Source organism: Phragmites australis, chromosome 5 (genome assembly GCF_958298935.1).
Source record: "Phragmites australis chromosome 5, lpPhrAust1.1, whole genome shotgun sequence".
In the NCBI taxonomy this organism is placed as follows: Eukaryota; Viridiplantae; Streptophyta; class Magnoliopsida; order Poales; family Poaceae; genus Phragmites; species Phragmites australis.
In genome coordinates this window covers 32,586,014-32,606,129 of record NC_084925.1, presented here as the reverse complement: position 1 = coordinate 32,606,129, position 20,116 = coordinate 32,586,014, and the positions used below count along the sequence as shown (strand labels likewise).

Sequence of the window (20,116 nt, the reverse complement as noted above, 5' to 3'; positions counted from 1 at the left end):
ATGTCAAGACAACCCGGATCCAGCTGGGAGCAAAACAAGGATGCACACGGTGACCAGCACCGCCGCGGCCATGCCCCATGCGACGCGTGCAGCCTAGGGGAAGCAACGGAGCTGGCGCAGCGCTGCGGCCAGGCACGAGGCCAGCATGATCGCACCGCGTGTGTATCACATGGAACTCGGAGAGACAGCCCTGCGGGAGAGGGTGCAGATCCACCCAGTGGGAGACCCGATCCGGCCAGGCCAGGGTAGATCCAACGAGAGGACCACGGCTTGGTAAGCCCCACATGACGGAGAAGAACTATCCAGCAAGGGAGGAGAAAAGGAGGGGAAAAGAGAGGGGGGTCACAGCCACCGGAGCAAGGCGCCGATGGCGACGGCGGCCGGGCGAGATGCGGCAGGGGGGACGCTAGACGGCGGAGGTGAGTCGCCCTGAGGGGGACGACATGAGGCACAGATAAATGACTTGTAGCCCACCACATATAGCTTCCTAGCAGGGGCGCAGGGCAGCTCATCAATTTCAGCATGCCACTCGTTGCTAATCTCATCTTTATGATTATTGGCTACTGTGTTGACAGAAAAACTAAGCTAATATCCAAGCTCCATGGCATGTTGTAAATCCATCTAGCAAAGAAGAACTTGCTCATCCTTGATCGCTCGAACATATGATCTTCTGATTGAGTGCAAGTTGATGGCTACTTCTCTCATGTTCATTCGTTCTCTTGGGGATAGACGCGTGCAAGAAAGAGCTACTTGCACGAGAGACAGCAAGCATCGATGCGCCTCATTTTTTGATTCCACCGCTGCTTGGATAAAGCCCTTGCATTCTTCTCGGAGATGGACATCAATAATATGTAACAATTTATCTGGAAAGTTCCTCTCCACAAAACTAACCATGGTGAGTTCATCCTCAAACATAGAATCGGTTGGTCTTTTGCCTATTATTATCTCCAAAAGTACTATTCCAAAACTGTAAACATCCCCACAGGTTGATGCATGAATACTTTGAGCATACTCTGAAAATAAACATAAAACCACTGATTAGTTCAATCTAAAGTCAAAATATTCATGTGCATAACAGATTGCCTTTTACAAATACAGGATTTGACAATGACCTATATATATATAGTACCTGGAGCGATGTACCCGATAGTTCCGGTCACAGCGACTGAATTATTAGGACCAGCATGTCCAACTTTTGTTGACCTAGCATCAAGAACTAGACTTGCAATGCCAAAGTCTCCCAAATGGGCATTCATATCATCATCAAGAAGGATATTAGATGGTTTCAGATCACAATGGACAATAGGCCTTCCACAGTCATGGTGTAAGTAGGCCAATGCATCACCTATGCCAACAGCTATGTTCATTCTTTGAACTAAGCCCAAACATTTTGTAGGTAAACCAGCACGTCTGTGATGCAACCATGTGTCCAAATTCCCATTTTGCATGAACTCATAAATAAGCGCTTTGAAATCGTTACCTGTATTGTCTATTGTTGAACAAGCAGTTAGGATAGAAAGAAGGTTCCGGTGACGGATTCTTCTCAACACCTCACATTCTGATACGAAACTTTTGTCTGCATACCTCATCTCAAGGTCAAAAACCTTAATAGCCACTTGCATTTTAACTTGAGTCAAATTTCCTTTGTAAACTGATCCATAGCTTCCTCTCCCTATTAGGTTTGACTCGGAGAAGTTTCCTGTAGCTTGGGCTAGGTCCTTGTAAGAAACTTTAGGGAATTGCTTACCAAAGGAAAGGAGCAATAAGTATGGTCCTCTTGATGTCTTGTTCCCATGGATTATAATGTAAATGAACACTATGAGTAACATGAACCCAAATATTGGGATCAATATTTTGACCATGTAGTTTACGATTTCTACTTTCCTTCTACATACAACATGGCATGGGGGCATATGCAAATCCATGGCTCCTCCACACAGTCCCCGGTTGCCATCGAGTGAAACAATTGTAGCATTATCAAATATACCACTGTTTGGTATTTCTCCTTGGAAATTATTGTAAGATAGGTCTAGTTTAGTGAGAGACTCTAGATCATTTAGACAAGTTGGCATGGGGCCTGATAAATTGTTATGGGAAAGATTGAGCATGCTCAAGCTCTTTAGATTGCTGAAGGTAATTGGAATGTTTCCTGTAAGAAAATTTTGGTCTATTCAAATGGTGTATATCTGTTGAAACTGGCCCAAAGTTTCAGGAATTTCTCCACTGAATTTGTTTGCTGAAAGGTCTAGTTCAGTGAGTTGTCTAAAGTTACCAAACTCAGCAGGTATGCTTCCTTGGAAACTGTTATAGCTAAGGTTCAACATCAATATTGGTTTAAGGTTTCCCTAGCTAGGTGGCACAAAACCAGTGAATTTTCCGCAAGAAAGAGATAATTCAACTGTGTAAAATCACTAATGGAAGGTGGAATTGTCCCAATGAAGTTGTTCGATTGAAGATTTAAATGTTGCAGATTCGTCAGCTTTCCTATCCAGTCTTCAATTGTACCGGTAAGATTGTTGGAATCTAGTGTGAGGAGAATTAAACCGTTAAATTTTTTTATACTTGGGGGCACTATTCCTGATTAGTTGTTTCCGCCCATTTGTAGATATGTAAGATTGGTGGACAAATTAGCAATCGAATTTGGTATGGCTCCCTGTAGCTGATTATTCGACAACGAAAGTAAATATAGAGAACTACAATTTGTCAGGGCATGGAAGAATTCTCAGCTTTCACTATCCCTTGCTTCAAGATTGTTTCCCGCAAGGTTTAGATAATTCAGCTGTAAAAGCTTTCACAAAGAGCTTGGGATTGGGCCGGTGAAATGATTCATTGATAGATCTATTTGTTCTAGACCTGACAGATTGCCTAGGGAAGCTGGAATGTGACCCTCAAAATGGTTCTTAGACAATAACAATGACCGGAGATTAGGAAGGGCATCGCCAATGTTAGACGGTAATGTGTTGCCTAGCATATTGTCCGTCAATGATAAATACTGAAGAGAAGATATATTAGACAGAGTTTGTGGGATTCCACCTGATAGGTTATTATCAGGTAGGTACAATATCACTATGTTTGACATTTTCCAAACCTCGTGGGGAATTCTTCCATTGAGTTGATTTTGTACAAGACTAAGTATTTGTAAAGTAGTGATGTTTCCGAGGGCCACCGGGATGCTCCAAGTGTGATCATTACTGTCAAGGACGATACCTTCTAGCTTGGTAAGAAAACCTATTCTTTGACGAATAACACCCGTGAGGTTGTTTATGGACAGATCTAGGTGGGCTAAGTTGGAACAGTTTGTTAGTGCGTCAGGAATAACGCCGTGCAAAAGGTTGCTTCCCAGATTAAGGGTGTTCAGGTGTTGGAGTCTGTTAAGAATAGGTATGGGACCTAGAAATCTATTATAGGATAGATCAAGCGTGTCAAGGAAGGTCAGGTTTCTAAGAGAGGATGAGATTTGGCTAGCCAAGTTTTGTCTGGTTAGGTTGAGCTCCGTGACGCGCCATGCGTTGAGCTGCAGTTCATACCATTCCATCGACAGAAGTGGGTATCGGGGTTCCAATTGCTCAAGGCTCCTTTTGGATCACTGGTGATGCCCCTTTTGAATTCTAGCAGTGAGTGAAAATCTTCGTTGTTCTCATGAACTGCAGAGCAATGGCCGTTGCCAATTCCATGACAAAACAGCAGCAACAACAGTACTATAAGCACGGCGAGTTTCGCCGGCTGCTTGGAGTGACACATGAGGCGCTTAATCATCACCTGCAAAAATAAAAGCATAAACTTGGCGTGTGTATTACTAGAGGAACTAAGTTGCGTTCATGCTGTGATGGGAGCTATGAGCAAGCTTACAATCCTCTCGAATTCTTCTAAAGCGTGCAAATATAATGTGTGTATCTTCTAAGAGTGTTAGTCATTTTTTTTTTCTTTTTCAGAAACGGAAGGTGGACACCCCCATTGTATTGAGATCCCTGACAGAGCTACGGAAATTAACAACCTTTGCTCTGCCGGCAGGCTTTTTGATCTGTTTTGTTTTGCTTGGTAGTGCGTGTTTGAACTGTGAGCTTTAAGTTGGATGCTCAGCTGGTTGAGGCCCCAAGGGGTTTCAAAACACTTTTACAGCGGTGTTGCATCCACACACTTGCATTGTCAGTTCACGCTGCAGCGAAGACCCCGAGTCCGTCAAACTCACCAGTTACCGCCACCATTCAGTTTCCATCTCCACCCAGCGGCCAGTGCCGCCGTCGCTTTTTGAGCTGGACAAGGTTGTTGCGGCGTGTCTAGCCTCGAATCCAAGACTACTTTTCAGCAGGACAAGAGATATTCTAGGCTGATGTGCGACCTGTCTCGTGCAGTTTCGATGCTGACAAAACTCAGCTCGTGGAATGGTCTACCGGTACAAAATTCTCGTTTCCAAATCAGATTTGTTTTTTTTTTGTGTGTGTGATGATCGCGCTTCCAGAATGTGTTGTGTGGACATAATTCGTTCATAGATATTCTTGGATAGGGTAGCGGGTCAAGTCAACTTGTATGTATCCGACCTGGATAAGAATAGTGTGTACAATGCCGTGTTTCGCACGATTTTTGCAAATGGTGAATATGGTTTGAATTAGATAAATATCTAGCGAAACAACTTCTTCTATGAAGAGGTGAAATGCACACGCTTCACTTTTTATATAAAAAACGCTCATTTCAGCACGAGATAAATACTGTATAAGATATCCCCAGGAGTCAAATACACGGTCTTCGGGGTGTTTTTTCTGAAGTATAATTTTTTTTAGTTCAAATTCTGATAAATTTGTATAGCATGTTTTATTCACAAGTTCTGTAAACCGAGTAGTTCACCCAACTAAGATTCTATTAAAAAACCTAGGCAATATGCTTTAACACTCCTCACTTCTGAAACATGGTCTTGAAGTGGACCACACTCGGTTAGCTAGGTCTGAAATTCAGAAAATCATAGATGGCTTTGATAAAATTCTATAAAATTTCTAGCGACATAATTTCATCTGTAGAGAATATTTTTAGTCCTGTTTTAATCCTTAGAAAATCATAACATGTAAATCGTAGTTCCGTTTTGACCTGTTCTTTCGCCGGACTGTCCGAAATGTGTGATCTTGTATGTGATGATATTTATTGTGTGATATTTGGTTCTTTTTGGTCTTAGTGTTTATGTGTTGTTGTTTTTTCGTGTATGTTGCGAGTAGACGCCAATGTTCCAGAGGAGCTAGAAAGTCTGTAGGATCAGGATTTTGAAGACCCAACTGAGTTCAGTGAAGGCAAATTATGTTCTTGAACATATTTATTCTAGTTTTACAAATATTTTATTTTATAAACATGCATGCCAATAATATGTTGGGAATCCCATGAGTTAGGCTTTACCCTATTTTTCCCTTATCATACTTGTCGCCATAGTATGGTTTTTGGGTTATGGAAGGGTAGATGATGCTTAGCCTTACTTTCGAACGATAATCATAATAATTGCTCTATGAAATTGATAATGGTCTTATGCAACAATGATAAAATATGATGGAATAACTTTTGTAGCAACATAGCATAGGGATTTGAGCAAGTGGTATGATAAGGCTGGTATATGATGTACGGTTGGGAAAGTGATAGTTTTGCTCAAATCTAAGGACCGATTCGTAGGATTACCTTTCTGTGTTTACAGTATAACCACAAGCTAGGTATGGAATGGGTCTAGCCTATTAATTAGTGGTTTACTAGTATTGTGTGTACCATATGGATGTGGGCGGGTGCGATGTCTGCGAAAGTGATTTTCGGACCCTTGGCGTAAGAGGGAGCCTCCGGAGTGGAGTGATTCCCATGGCGGTGAAACCTTAGCGGGTACATACATGCTAGTGGCTACTTTGTAACGGCTTTGTAGTGGATTCCTAGTGCACACCTCGGTAGTGTGTAAGAGTTTTCCGTTGGCCAACGGATACTTGGCAAAATGGAAAGAAATGTTTTATGGGTAAAGTACAACCTCTGCAGAGTTAAAACTGAATATTCAGCTGTGTTCATGGTTACGAGCAGCACTGAAAACCTACCATGATTATAACTTATTGTTTTTGTTAGTTGGTCAACTGTGATGGAGGGAATCATAGTTGAGGGTGATCAATCATAGGATCAATCATAGTGGTGGGAACTATGATTGAGGTGGTCAGTTGTTGGTTAAGTCAAGATGGATGGAATTTTGAGGTGGTTTGTCATTCACTTAATTATTATTGCTTTTCAAATGTTTCTACTTAAATGTTATTTTATACAAAAGAGCCATTTAGCCTTATTCTTTTTAAAGCCTTCATATGCATACTATTTTCTTCACAACTTGCTAAGTAAGACATGTGCTCACTCTTATTATCACCAAACACTTAGTTGGAGAAGGTATCGAGGAGTATGCTGAAGATGGATCGTTCTAAGATGCTTTCTACGTCGATAATGCTTGTGAAAGAGTCGTAAAGGATTAGAGTAGTTATAGTTTATTTAGTTCCGTTGTAGTTTATTTGGTTCTTTGACTCTCGAAGTTCACTTGTGTAAGATGGTTTAATTTGATTAAGGTATGGATATTGTAATGGTTATCATCAATGAAGTCACTATATATTAGGATTGGCTCCTGGGCTCAGCACATAGGTGAGACTGGTTTGTTCCTTAAACCGGTCTCGACAGAGGTGGTATCAGAGTCATATCGACCTAGAACGTAACCTTATATAGCATGGTCAGCCCTAAAAAGAGGAATTTTGGAAAGAATAAAAGTTATGTTCAAAGACCCCTTACCTTCCTCTCCTCTAGTAAGGTTTACTTACCCTCCTCTTGTGCTCAAACATACAGATGGAGTCGGATCTCGATGAAGTTCGCCATTCCAATAGATTACGCCAAGGGATCTTACCAAGGATGCTATGAGCCATACTTACTGACATGGGACACCAGAAGAAGCCAATGTATGAAGGAACAAGGCAAGCCAACTGCACGGAATGGTCCGTCACCATATTCGTCTATGGACGCTGCGCACACAAGGGAGAATTAAAAGTTGCACGCACCTACACCATGGAGACAAGGAGGTCCAGCTTCAAAGAAGGCATACGAGACGCCGCATGTCAAGCTCTCTACCACGTGTGCCTGGACTATGGAGTAACAACCAAGGATTCGATGTACCACTACGTCCCCATTCGCGATGACTCAAGCCCAGATACTGGAGTCTGATGCTACTGCAATGAAGAGAATACCACACTCCAAATTCAAGTTCAACTCACCTTCTCCCTAGATCGCCTCTATGAGAGCATCATGCAAGAACTGAAGGAGGTTTGCCATCACTTGGAAGAACCTGAAGAGGATAACATGACACTCCGACGCCACTTGCGTGAGTTCACTCCTACCCCAATGTCACCCCCAAACAAGAGAGCTCGCTCAGAACCTCTCTTCAGCTCAGGATCAGAGTACCCAGACAGCGACTTGGATGGAGAACCAACAACCCCACCATGTCTACCAAACAGGGAGTCTCATGTTAGAATAATAGAGATCAATCAGTAGTGTCATTGTTCTGGAGTTGTTGGTTCTTATGGATCTTTTTGCTTGTGAATGTCAGATGTGAGATGCAGGATCGCCCTTATGCACAATGTCTGCATCCACATCTTAGAAGTAGGGTTTGATAATATTAATGAATATAATAAGAGTTTTTTTAAAAAATCCATCTCTACAACATAGACCTCTTCTTAGAATCTTGTGCCTTTCTCTTATCTATGCTCTACTCTGCTAGATGGTCAACACCAGGAGCAACCTCGGAAGCAGTGAGAAACGCACGGAAACCCCACCTCCATCACCACCTATGATGACTATGGAGCAGCTTATGGTTATGCAAACCCAAATCTTGCAAGGGATGGCCCAGGCAATAACCAACATGCAACAGACTACTCAAAATCAGCCACCACCACAGCCCCACTACCACAACCAGTCCAAGTTGGGGGAATTCATAAGGCCTAAGCCACTACATTCTCTCACACCACTGAGCCACTCGATGTAGATGATTGGCTTAAGAAAATTAAGAAGAAGTTGTTGATCGTCCAATGCAACGATCATGAGAAAGTTCTGTATGCCGCACATCAGCTCACCGGTCCTGCCGCTGACTGGTGGGATGCTTTCTGCAACGCTCATGAGGACCATGAGTCAGCCACTTGGACAGAATTCAAGGAAGCTTTTTGTTGCCATCATGTGCCGGCAGACACTATTGCTATGATGAAGAAGGAGTTCCGCAACTTGAAGCAATGGTCTATGTTAGTACATGAGTATGTCAACAGGTTTACTCAACTCTCAAGGTATGCACTAGAGGATGTTGACACCGATGAAAAGAAACATGAGTGTTTCTTGGATGGGTTGGTTTATGAAATCTAAGCTCAGTTAAGCACCCATGACTACCCAGATTTTCAGCATTTGGTAAACAAGGCACTAGTATTGGAAGAGAAACGCCATATGCTCAGTGAAGATCGCGAGAGAAGAATGGCCTCACAAGGAAAACACTCAGACAATAATTCTCGCCCACGCACCATGCCGCACTAGGGACAATAGCAGTCATCCACTCAGTCTAGACCACAAGCAGCATCATCTTGTTCTGTGCACCAGCAGCCCCGCTCCAACACAAGCTACAACACACCAGCCCCGACCAAGAACCCTAACCCACAGGCTCCAACTGGACACACATGTTTCAACTGTGAGGAGTTTGGACACTATGCCAATCAATGTCCTAACAAGAGGCAGAACCAACCACCGATTCCATTTAACTTGAACACACCAACAAAGACACCTGCTCCAACTTAGAACTGCAATCAATATCAAACACCTGCACCACCCAACAGAGCCCAGCAGAACCATGTGAAGGGATGTGTGAACCATGTTTCCGCAGAAGAAGCTCAGGATGAACCTGATGTCGTACTTGGTATGTTCTTTATCAACTCAACCCTTGCATCTATTTTGTTTGATTCTAGAGCCTCGCATGTTCATTCATTACATCCAAGTATGTGGCCAAGTATAGTTTGCTAGTAACAACTTTGAAACATAAGATGCTAATTAGCTCACTCGGTGGAGAAATGAGAGCTATCTCCTCTGCCCTAAGTTAAGCCTTAAATTAAAGGGGCTAGAGTTCCCAGCCAACCTCATCATCCTGGAATCAGATGGGATTGATGTGATACATGGAATGGATTGGTAAGCAAAGTTCGAAGGAGTGATAGTGTGCCAGAAGGGCAGTTGCCTTGGAAAACAGAGAAGGCATCAAGGTAGAGTTTGTGGCAGACACACTATCAGCAGAGGAATCTAACCTGAACCATCTTGAAGGATCAACAGTGGACCCGATATGGATAGTATGTGAGTTTCCAGACATGTTCCCTGATGAATTTCCAGGTATGCCACTAGACCGAGACATTGAGTTTGTAATTGATATTGTGCCTGGAACTGCGCCTATAGCTAAGAGACCCTATAGGGTGCCCACTAATGACTTAGCTGAACTAAAGAAGCAAATACAAGAGCTGCTAGAGAAGGGTTATGTTCGCCCTAGTACCTCACCATGGGGATCACCTGTGCTCTTCGTGCAGAAGAAAGATGGAAGCCAAATGATGTGCATAGTCTACCGAGCACTTAATGATGTCACCATAAAGAATAAGTATCCCTTACCTAGGATTGAAGATATGTTCTACCAACTTACCGGAGCTCGAGTATTTTCAAAGATAGACTTAAGGTCAGGATATCATCAGCTAAAGATTCAAAAATCAGATATACCCAAGACAACATTCATCACCTGGTATGGATTATATGAGTTTACGGTTATATCGTTCGGATTAACTAACGCCCCGGTTTACTTCATGTACCGCATGAATAAAGTTTCCATAGAGTATCTGGATAAGTTTGTTGTGGTGTTTATTGATGACATACTGGTTTACTCTAAGAGTGAAGGAGAACATGAAGAGCATTTAAGAAAAGTCTTGGGAAAGCTTAGAGAACATCAACTGTATGCTAAGCTTAGCAAGTGTGAGTTTTGGTTGACAGAGGTGCTATTTCTTGGACACATTCTATCGGCCGGAGGAGTTGCAGTAGACCCAAGTAGGGTGAAGGATGTGTTGAATTGAAAATCACCTACCAGCATTACAGAAGAGAGAAGTTTTCTTGGTCTAGCAGGCTATTACCGACGTTTCATAGAAGGATTCTCGAAGATAGCCAAGCTACTCATAGAGTTGCTAAAAAAGAAAAGAGGTATGAATGGACAAGCGCTTGTGAAGCAAGTTTCAATGAGCTTAAGAAAAGGTTAACCATAGCCCCAGTGCTAGTGTTGTCGGATATCCAGAAGAACTTCGATATATACTGCGATACATCTCGATAAGGTCTTGGATGTGTTTTGATGCAAGAAGGACAAGTGGTAGCTTACGCTTCGAGACAATTGAAGACACATGAGAAAAATTATCTGACTCATGATCTGGAATTAGCAGCAGTGGTATATGTCTTGAAGATTTGGAGACATTACCTTCTTGGGAAAAGATGTGAGATATATACGGATCATAAGAGTTTGAAGTACATATTCACACAAACGGATCTTAACTTGAGGTAATGAAGATGTATAGAATTGATCAAGAACTACGATGTGGGAATTCATTATCACCCAGGGAAAGTAAAGGTGGTTGCGGATGCGTTAAGTCGTAAAGTATACAACACTATGGCTACGGTACAAGAAGTTCAACCGACTTTGTGTGAGGAGTTTCGGTGCCTTAACCTAGGTTTTGTTACGGATTTAGAGGCAGTAACTATGGAAGTGGAACCTACTCTAGATGAAGACATTCGGAAAGCGTTAGGACCCCGAACCTGGGTTCCCCTATGCCTCCTGTATGAGTCCCTGGATCAAGTAGCTGATACGCACAAAATTCAACAAAATGATATCAAATACATACTTCGAATAAAACAATTAAAATAGTTACCTAAAAAGGATTAAAAGATGGTTTGGTGGATAAGGATCCATAGCAGAATAGCTAAGCAGAAGAGCCTACAGCACAGCGGAGCGAAACGACGATGCAACCCAAAGCCACAGGCAACTCGGGTGCGCACGCGACCTTAGACTTCTTCTCTTTAACTTCATCTGGGTTGAGGTAGATCTCCATCAAAATGATCTAAAAGCAACAAGACTGAGTACATTAGGTACTCAACAAATCCTATACTACTTCAAGGGGTTGATAGATGCATAATGGGTATTTCAAAGATAAGGCTTTATGGCATAGTTTTAACCGTAAAGTAGGTTTTATGCAGGTATCCAGTTATATTCTCTACTGTTAACCTTTTGAAACAAAGGTAACCTAGTAGCAAAGCTTTTGAAACAGTTTTAAAACAAAATAACATGGTAACAAAGCTTTTGAAATAGTTTTAAATAAGGTAACAAGCTTTCGAAATGGTTTAGACAAGGTAACATGGTAACAAAGCTTTTGAAATGGTTTAAAATAAGGTAACCTGATAACAAAGCTTTTGAGACAGTTTTAGATCAGGAAAACAGTAACGAGTTATATCTGGGGGTTTTTTGGTCCTGGGAGGGGCTACACCTCACTCCGCAGTCCCTATTATCACATCTGGTGTACCTCTAGTACCACACAACTTCTGATAGATTGAGTCAGGAACCTCATCACACGGACATCTAGTCCAGACACTCACTCATCAAGACACACGCACCCTGATACTAATCAAGTGAGATCAATGCTTCGCATGTCCATTATCGAAGACACAACTATTCAAATAGATTTACACTCTGCAGAGGTTGTACACTGTACCCACGCTATATGCTCAGCCTCCATCCGTTGCAAGCAGAGGAGCGAATCATATCGAGACACTTCAATCACTTTTCCTGCCAGGCTTTTCTACATGATCCATCAAGTTCTTTAGGTCTCGTATAGAGGGTAGACCCCGATAATCGACTGGGGCGGAAACTCCTTCGTGCAGAACCTGAAGACACTTGGCTCAAGGTTGCCTCTCAGGCCTTCTAGTATTATGCCCAACCCAGTCCGATGAAAGAAGAGTCAAGTCCTGTCCATTCTGGACGCATGGTTGCATTAGGGTGGCTTAGCATGACGGCCCAAGACTCGGTGCTTAAGCGGCCGGGGCAGGCATCTTCAGCATTGGCAATGAGTATCACCTCAAGCCTTCAATGTATGAGATAGCCTCCAACTCTGAGGACTATCCCGCTTGCCCCCGCCAAAATAGTTTTCACCCATTTTTACACATCTCCCGCCATATCCCACACGACATCAAGGATTTCACAACCATCACAGAACTCACAACTATCAAGGATTCATGGTATATGAGTTATCATTGATAACAGTAAATCGATATCTCCGAAGAGACGTATTTTAAAAGTGACATCTCTGAGGAGGTGTATCCCATTCTAAGAATGTTAGATACCAAGGCGTCGCCCATCGTTAATATATTTAACAACAGGTACTCCTAGGGTGATATGTATTCTAGATAATGACATGTAAGGCATGAAAGTGTTGATAGGATTAACTACTGCAAGTAGTTTGAAAGAAAGCGCAATACATAACACATGCGATAACAAGTCCAGTTTTAGTTCATCATGTAGGTTATTTGAAAACATAGGTTCAATATGATCAAGGAAATAGGACTTGCCTTCATCTAGGTCAATTCAAGATTGGTCTTGTTGCTTGAGTCATCCAGGGTTCTTCATCATCGAGTCTCGCCTTCAGTTCCTTCCTTATGTTCTTGCTTAGAACCTTGACTTCAAGCCTACACAGATTAACAATGAAAGCACAAAATGACTAAGCAACGAAACACCAGAACAAAACCAAGAGAAACACCAAAGCGAAAGAAGAACGATGGAGAAAATAGCGAAAGCTAACCTAGCAAAAAGACGATCGACAACTCTAAGCTAAGCCAAATTGACCTACGGAATCTAGCGTGGTTATCTAGTGAAGCTAGATTAAGTTGTTAGCCTAATTATTTTATAAACTTAAGAAAAAGCTTAACCAAGTCATTTACGACTAGGTGAATGATTATTAGCTTAACTACCGCAAGGCGTCAATTAAGTTTTCTACGTGTAGGTGAGTGCATGCGTATCGATACATAAATGTATGGGTGATACTTACATCTATATGTATGTGAGCATGTATACATATATACGTAAGTATAACTCTAGGTGATTATATGTGCTTAAGTGCCGGATTAACATTCCAATTTACAACACTAAAACATGGTTATCTAGTATTTATTTCTAATTACCTAGTATTACTTAATTACCACTCTAATAAAGCTATATATTATTGCTATGGTAAAAACATACATGTAATTAGTTAACTAGGTTAAGCTATTCTGTAAATCTAATTAATTAATTAATTAATAAAAGAGGTATTCAATTAATTAACTACCAATGTTAAATTATTCTAACATATTCTAATGACTGATAATTATTTATTTAGCAGCTACACTGGTTTAAACTTATTACATTAATTACATTTAGATTAAATCCTATGGATTAAAGTATGAAATGGCAATCTATTTCTAAACATGAAATAAAGGAAAACCTTTAGTTTAATCTAACTATTCTATTCTGTAATAGTACTAACCCTACACTTGAACTAGTTTAACATATGCAACTATACTACGATTATAACCTAAACATGGTTATCAATTTATCTAACTCGATTTTATTTATCAAAAGGCGGGACCTAACTCTAGGTTAAACACCATGACAAGAAATAAATACCGAGTGAGAAAATTAAACAAACTCCAAAAATGAATTGGCATGGAGATGGAGATAGATTGTGATTTTAGAGGAATATCGGCGAAAGACCTACAAAGATAAAAGGGTTACTATTCCGTGGACTTGGTCTATGGGGTTTGTGAACCGGAGTGAGCTATGAGGGTAGTTCACAGTGGACTGAATTCATGGGCTGTGGGCTCCACTGTTCGGTGAACTCGGCTCATAGGCTGGTGGACTGGGGCGACTTGCAGTGGGCGTTCCACCATGGACCGTGGCCATGGGCTGGAGGCTGGCCAGTGGGACCCACATGGCTGTGAGGGGGGAGAAGGGCAAATATAAGGCTGGCTGGTGATTTTTCCTGCACATGCGTGCAGCTCAGGGGAAAGAGAGAGCGAAGGGAGGCACGCGGGAGGCGATGGGGAAGATGGGGGCCGGACTGGAGAGGGGTGCCGGAGTGGAGAGGGGCGCCGAGGAGAGAAGGGTGGCGTCGGTGATGGAGCTCACCGGAGAGGGGGAGAGCAGAGCGGAAGGAGGCTCAACGTGAGGGAGAGCGCCGGAGGGAAGGGGAGCGGTTGGGGGCGGGCGGGCGGCGCAAGAGGAGACGGTCGGAGGGAGTGGTGGCTGTGAGATGGAGGGTGGCTGGAGGGTCTAGGCCGACGGCGGGGAGATCTCGCCGGAGGGAGAGATGGAGCCAGGAGGGAGGAGAGGAAGGGAGAAGCTGGGACGACGCAGCGACGCGACTCGCGGGCGAGTTACAGTGCGTGGGACGACGGTGTGAGCGGCGCGGGACAGCAACAGCGGCCTGAGATGTGGTGAGCACGGCGGCACGGGTGGACGGCGTGCGTACGACGCAGCAGCGGAAAGCGAAGGTGCACGGTGACTGTGCAAAGGGATGGTGCGGTGCGGTGTGAGTGCGGCCGAGCGGCTGTGATGGGGAAAGGGAAGAGGAGAGGGGGTGGTGCTCACCGGGAGCATTGGACAGTGCATCGATGGCCGGAGGTGGCGGCGTGGTGGTTCATGGCGACGGCGAAGTGGCTCGGGAGAGTGGCTTGACACCGTGGTGGGCTCGGTTTGGCAGGGTGGCGCACTGGCTGGACGTGGCCGAGCGGCTAGGATGGTGCAACACTACGCGGCGGCAGCGTGCTCTGCGGCAGCCCACATGGTGACGGCTGAGACAAAAAAGCACGGTGGAGGCTCGGCAACGGCAGTTCTTGTTGTGGATGCCTGTGTGTATGTATGCTTGTGTGTGCTCGTGCATGTATGTGGCGTGGGGTGATTCTTCCACAGGTGGAGAGAGAATAGGAGTAGAGAGCTGCTACTCGGTGTGTATGAATGAGAGAGTGGTGCTTGCTATTGCTTGCAGGGGAACCATGACGGGAGGAGAGGAAATGGCTTTTGGCCTCCTCGGTGAAATATCAGAGAGGGGGAGAGAAAAGGAGAGAGCAAGGCATGGGCTGCTGAGTGTGCGGGTGATCTTTTGCTGGCCATTGTGAGAAAGATCAGGGAGGGAGAGAGAACAGAGAGATGAGAGACAAATTAATTTCATGTAAACGAATTGAAATGGATTTGTAACAATTCAAATTGATGTATTCGAATTGAATTGAATTTGTAAAGATTCAATTTAAATAAATTGAATCGAATGGGATTGGAAAAATTCAAATTGGATTTGAATTCCAATTGATTTTGGAATGATGATTTGAATTATCAGATTTGAACTTGAACTTGATTCGAATCGTTTGAAACAAACTAGATTGAATTGGCGAAGCGATTGAACTGGAATGAAATGAGTACATCTCGCACGAATTTGCATTCAAATATGAATATTTGAAAGGGTCTGAAATTAAAATATTTGGATTAGATTCAATAGGAGTATTTGAATTTAGATCTGAAGTTGAGTTTGGCATTAATTCAATTAAGGGTATTTGAACCAGGAAAGTATTTGAAGGTGAAGCATCGAGATTTGAGAGAGGTTTGAATTCAAAAGAATTGAATTCAATTTGGATTTCCGCTGAATGGAATCTAAGAAAATAGATTTGAACTCAAGAGGTTCAATTTCAATCTCCACTCAAGAACCATAAAAACGAATAAACCAAAATGCATATGATCAAATTATTGCAACAGTTAATTTAGAAATTACATTGGTGCGCTTCGGAATACTTTGCCAAAATAATATAATTTGAATATATATATATATATACAAGTATATATATATATATCAAATATATATTTCCTTGATTTTATATTAGTTCAATAATTAGAAAAAGTTTTAATTTGGAGTGAATTTTGCTATATTTTTATATGCTAAAACTCAGGATGTTAAAAAAGGACAGACGAAAGATGAAAATATCTAAGGGATTAAAAGAATATTAAAGCAGGCAAAGCCCCAAAGTTCTCAGAGGACAAAAAGGCATAGTATGGCTTGGCGAGCGTATCTATGTACCAGACCAGAAAGAGCATAAGGAGATAATCTTAAGAGAAGCTCATGAGTTAGCCTATTCTATTCACCCAGGCAGTACCAAGATGTACCAGAATCTGAAGGATCATTATTGGTGGCCTGGTATGAAGCGAGAACTAGCCGAGTATGTGGTAGTGTGTGATGTGTGTCAGCGTGTGAAAGCAGAACATCATAAACTAGCATGATTGCTACAACATATGAAGTTACCAGAATGGAAATGGGAAGAAATTGGGATGGATTTCATAGTCGATTTACCTCGTACCCAATCAAGCTATGATTCAATATAGGTCATTGTGGATCATCTCACGAAGGTAGCTCATTTCATTCCGGTTAAAACCACCTATAAAGGGGATATGTTAGTAGAGTTGTATATGTCCAGGATTGTATGTTTGCTGGGAGTTCCAAAGCGAATAGTGTCGGATCGAGGGACTCAATTCACCTCAAGATTTTGGCAGCAACTTCATAAATCATTGGACACAAAGTTGAATTTTAGCTCAGCATATCACCCGCAGACAGATGGGCAGACAGGAAGAATAAACCAGATACTTGAGTACATGTTGCGAGCATGTGCTCTTCAAAATCGCAACAGTTGGGACATGAACTTGCCGTATGTAGAGTTTTTGTATTACAACAGTTATCAGTCCAGTTTACAGATAACCCAAGGAAGCTGAGGAGCAAGTCAAGGTAATACGAGAAAAGTTAAAGATAGCCCAATCCAGACAAAAGAGTTATCCAGACTCAGACAACCTACGTCGAGAGTTAACTTTCAAGGTTGGAGATTATGTGTATCTCAAAGTCTCTCTATTAAGAGGACTTCGCCATTTTAAGGTTAAAGGCAAGTTAGCACCCAGGTACATTGGACCGTTTAGAGTGAGTGCTAAAAGTGGAGAAGTGGCTTACCAGTTGGAATTGCCACCCAAGCTGGAAGATGTGCACAATGTGTTTCATATATCGCAGTTGAAGAAGTGTTTGCGAGTAACAGAGGAACAGTTACCCCTAGAAGAAGTAGAACCGCAAGAGGATTTGACTTATTTAGAATATCTGGTCAAGATTCTGGAAATGGCAGAGCGAGTGAATGGGACAAAGGTCATACGTATGTGCAAAGTACAATGGAGTCACCATACTGAAGATGAAGCAACTTGGGAACAACAAGAAGAGCTAAAGGCAGAGTTTCATCACATGTTTGGAGATTAGCTCGAATCTCGGGGACGAGATTCATTTAAGGAGGGTAGGTTTTGTAATAGCCCAAATTCTTAAAACCAAGAAAGCTAAAAACTTTTTCCAAAAGGAAATAAAAGAATTTACAAAATTAAATAATCATGCATGTATATATGTGTATATATTTGATTGTTTGATTGATTGCTTGACTTTGTGAGTTAGTATATATATGGTATATACATTGTATGTGTATAAATATAAATGTGTATATACATTAGAATAAAAAGGCCGAAGCCCACCTCTTCTTTTCTCTCCCTCTCTCTGTTTTGGCATGATCCAACTAGCCCAGCCTAACCCTACCAGCCCAGCCGAGCCCACCGTCATTTTCCCTCCCCTCTCTTCTCTGCTCAGCGTAGCGCAGCAGAAGCCAGCCACCGCCTGCGTCAATGCCGCTGTGTCCAAGCCGAAGATCAACCACCCAACCGCCAGACGAGATCGTCAAAGAATCTAGAAGCTCAAACCCGAGCCAATTTGGCCAAAGCCTGAGCCAAATTCGTGTTGGACACCTGAGCTCATTTGCCGCCAGCTCGAAATCCCACTCAAATTCGCAAGATAGAGTTAGAGATGAGCGATGGATCAAAAGGAGGAAAAATCCCTAAGCTATACGCAAGCTTTTGCCCAAGATATAGGAGTCCGATCTCGTTTGAATCGTTAGAATCACAGTTTGGATCGCCGCCGCCGCCATTTTCAAAATCCGAATCGAATTTGAGATTAGGGAGTCCCCCATGTATAAATATGCGCCCCTACTCCCTCCCCAAATCATCCCGAGACTTTTTCTCAACTCATCGCCGAGAAATCGACGCCCAGTGCCTAGATCCGACGAGCTCTGAAGCATCGAGCCGCCCTTCGTCGTCGCCAGCCTCTCTGGAGCCGCTCCGATGCCGACGTGTGCCCTAGGTGAGTTCCCCGTGCCTCCACGAGTCTTTTCTGCCGCTCGCCGTCGAGTTTAACCACTGAAGCGCCGTTCCGGCAGGATTCCAACCGTGCGCCGCCGTGGGGGAGTCATCGTCGCCCTCCGTTCCATTGGAGCTAAGAGCTAAAGCGTGTGAGCCGTGCGATTCAAAACGAAGAGCCAAATTAGAAGATCTACATACCCCTTCGCTAGCCAACCGTAGAGTGTCATGTGTTTAACATAATCCCTATCAGCCTTTTGCCACGTCATCTGCCAAGTCAGCAAGCCACATCAGCGTTTTTGCCGATGTGTCATACCACCTCAGCACAGAGAGCCGAGTCAGTCATCCTATCAGCGTTGTTTTTCTTTTTAATGGTTTTAATTGTTTTGATGACATCATAAATAGTAAATATTACGCAATAAATAGATTTTTAGTGTAAAAATAATTACAAAAATAATAATAATTAGGAAATTAATTTATGATAATGTTTAATAATTTTTTATATGTTTATTTAAATCTGTTTAATAGTTTTAAATAGTTTTATAATTTAAATAAATACTAGAAATTCTAAAAAATCTTAGAAAATCATAGATGGCTTTGGAAAAATTCTATAAAATTCCTAGCAACATAATTTCATCTGTAGAGAATATTTTTAGTCCTGTTTTAATCCTTAGAAAATCATAACATGTAAATCGTAGTTCTGTTTTGACCCGTTCTTTCCCGGACTATCCGAAATGTGTGATCTTGTATGTGATGATATTTGTTGTGTGATATTTGGTTCTTTTTGGATCTTGGTGTTTATGTGTTGTTGTTTTTCCGCGTACGTTGTGAGTAGATGCCAACGTTCCAAAGGAGCTAGAAGGTCTGCAGGATATGGATTTTGAAGACCCAACTGAGTTCAGTGAAGGCAAGTTGTGTTCTTGAACATATTTATCCTAGTTTTACAAATGTATTGTTTTACAAACATGCATGCCAATAATATGTTGGGTATCCTAAGAGTTAGGATATAACCTAGTTTTCCCTTATTATCCTTGTCGCCATAGTATAGTTTTTGGGTTATGGAAGGGTAGATGATGCTTAGTCTTGCTTTGGAATGGTAATCATAATAATTGCTCTACAAAATTGATAATGGTCATATATGATGGAATAATTTTTGTAGCAATATGGCATAAGGATTTGAGAAAGTGGTATAATGAGGCTGGTATGTGATGTATGGTTGGGAAAGTGGTAGTTTAGCTCAAATCTAAGGACCGGTTTATGGGGTTGCCTTTCTGTGTTTACAGTACAACCATAAGCCTGGTATGGAACGGGTCTAGCCTATTAATTAGTGGTTCACTAGTATTGTGTGTACCATATGGATGTGGGTGGGTGCGATGTCCGCGGAAGTGATTTCCGGACCCATGGCGCAAGAGGGGGCCTCCGGAGTGGAGTGATTCCCACAGGGTGAAACCTTAGCGGGTACATGCATGCTAATGGCTACTTTGTAACAGCTTTGCGGTGGATTTCTAGCGCACACATCGGTAATGTGTAAGAGTTTTCCGTCGGCCAACGGATGCTTGACAAAATAGGAAGAAACGTCTTGTGGGTAAAGTACAACCTCTGCAAAGTTAAATTTGAATATTCAGTCGTGCTCACGATTACGAGTGGCACTGAAAACCTACCATGATTATAACTTATTGCTTTGGTTAGTTGGTCAACTGTGATAAAGGGAATCATAGTTGAGAGTGATCAATCATAGTGGTGGGAACTATGATTGAGATGTTCAACTTTAGTGGATGGAACTTTAGTTGAGGTGGTTAGTTGTTGGTTAAGTCAAGATGGATG

At 42.4% G+C, this 20,116-nt stretch overlaps 1 protein-coding gene across 1 annotated transcript; it reads right to left on the bottom strand.

Annotated features, from left to right (window-relative positions):
- Nucleotides 1-532: 532 nt before the first annotated feature.
- Nucleotides 533-3,496, bottom strand: LOC133919310 (putative receptor-like protein kinase At3g47110). Its single transcript, XM_062363674.1, has 2 exons — nt 1,130-3,496; nt 533-1,013 (listed from the first exon to the last, which is right to left on the bottom strand). The coding sequence occupies exons 1-2, from the start codon at nt 2,106-2,108 to the stop codon at nt 622-624; spliced, it is 1,371 nt and encodes a 456-aa protein (XP_062219658.1). The 5' UTR covers nt 2,109-3,496; the 3' UTR covers nt 533-621.
- Nucleotides 3,497-20,116: the final 16,620 nt, after the last annotated feature.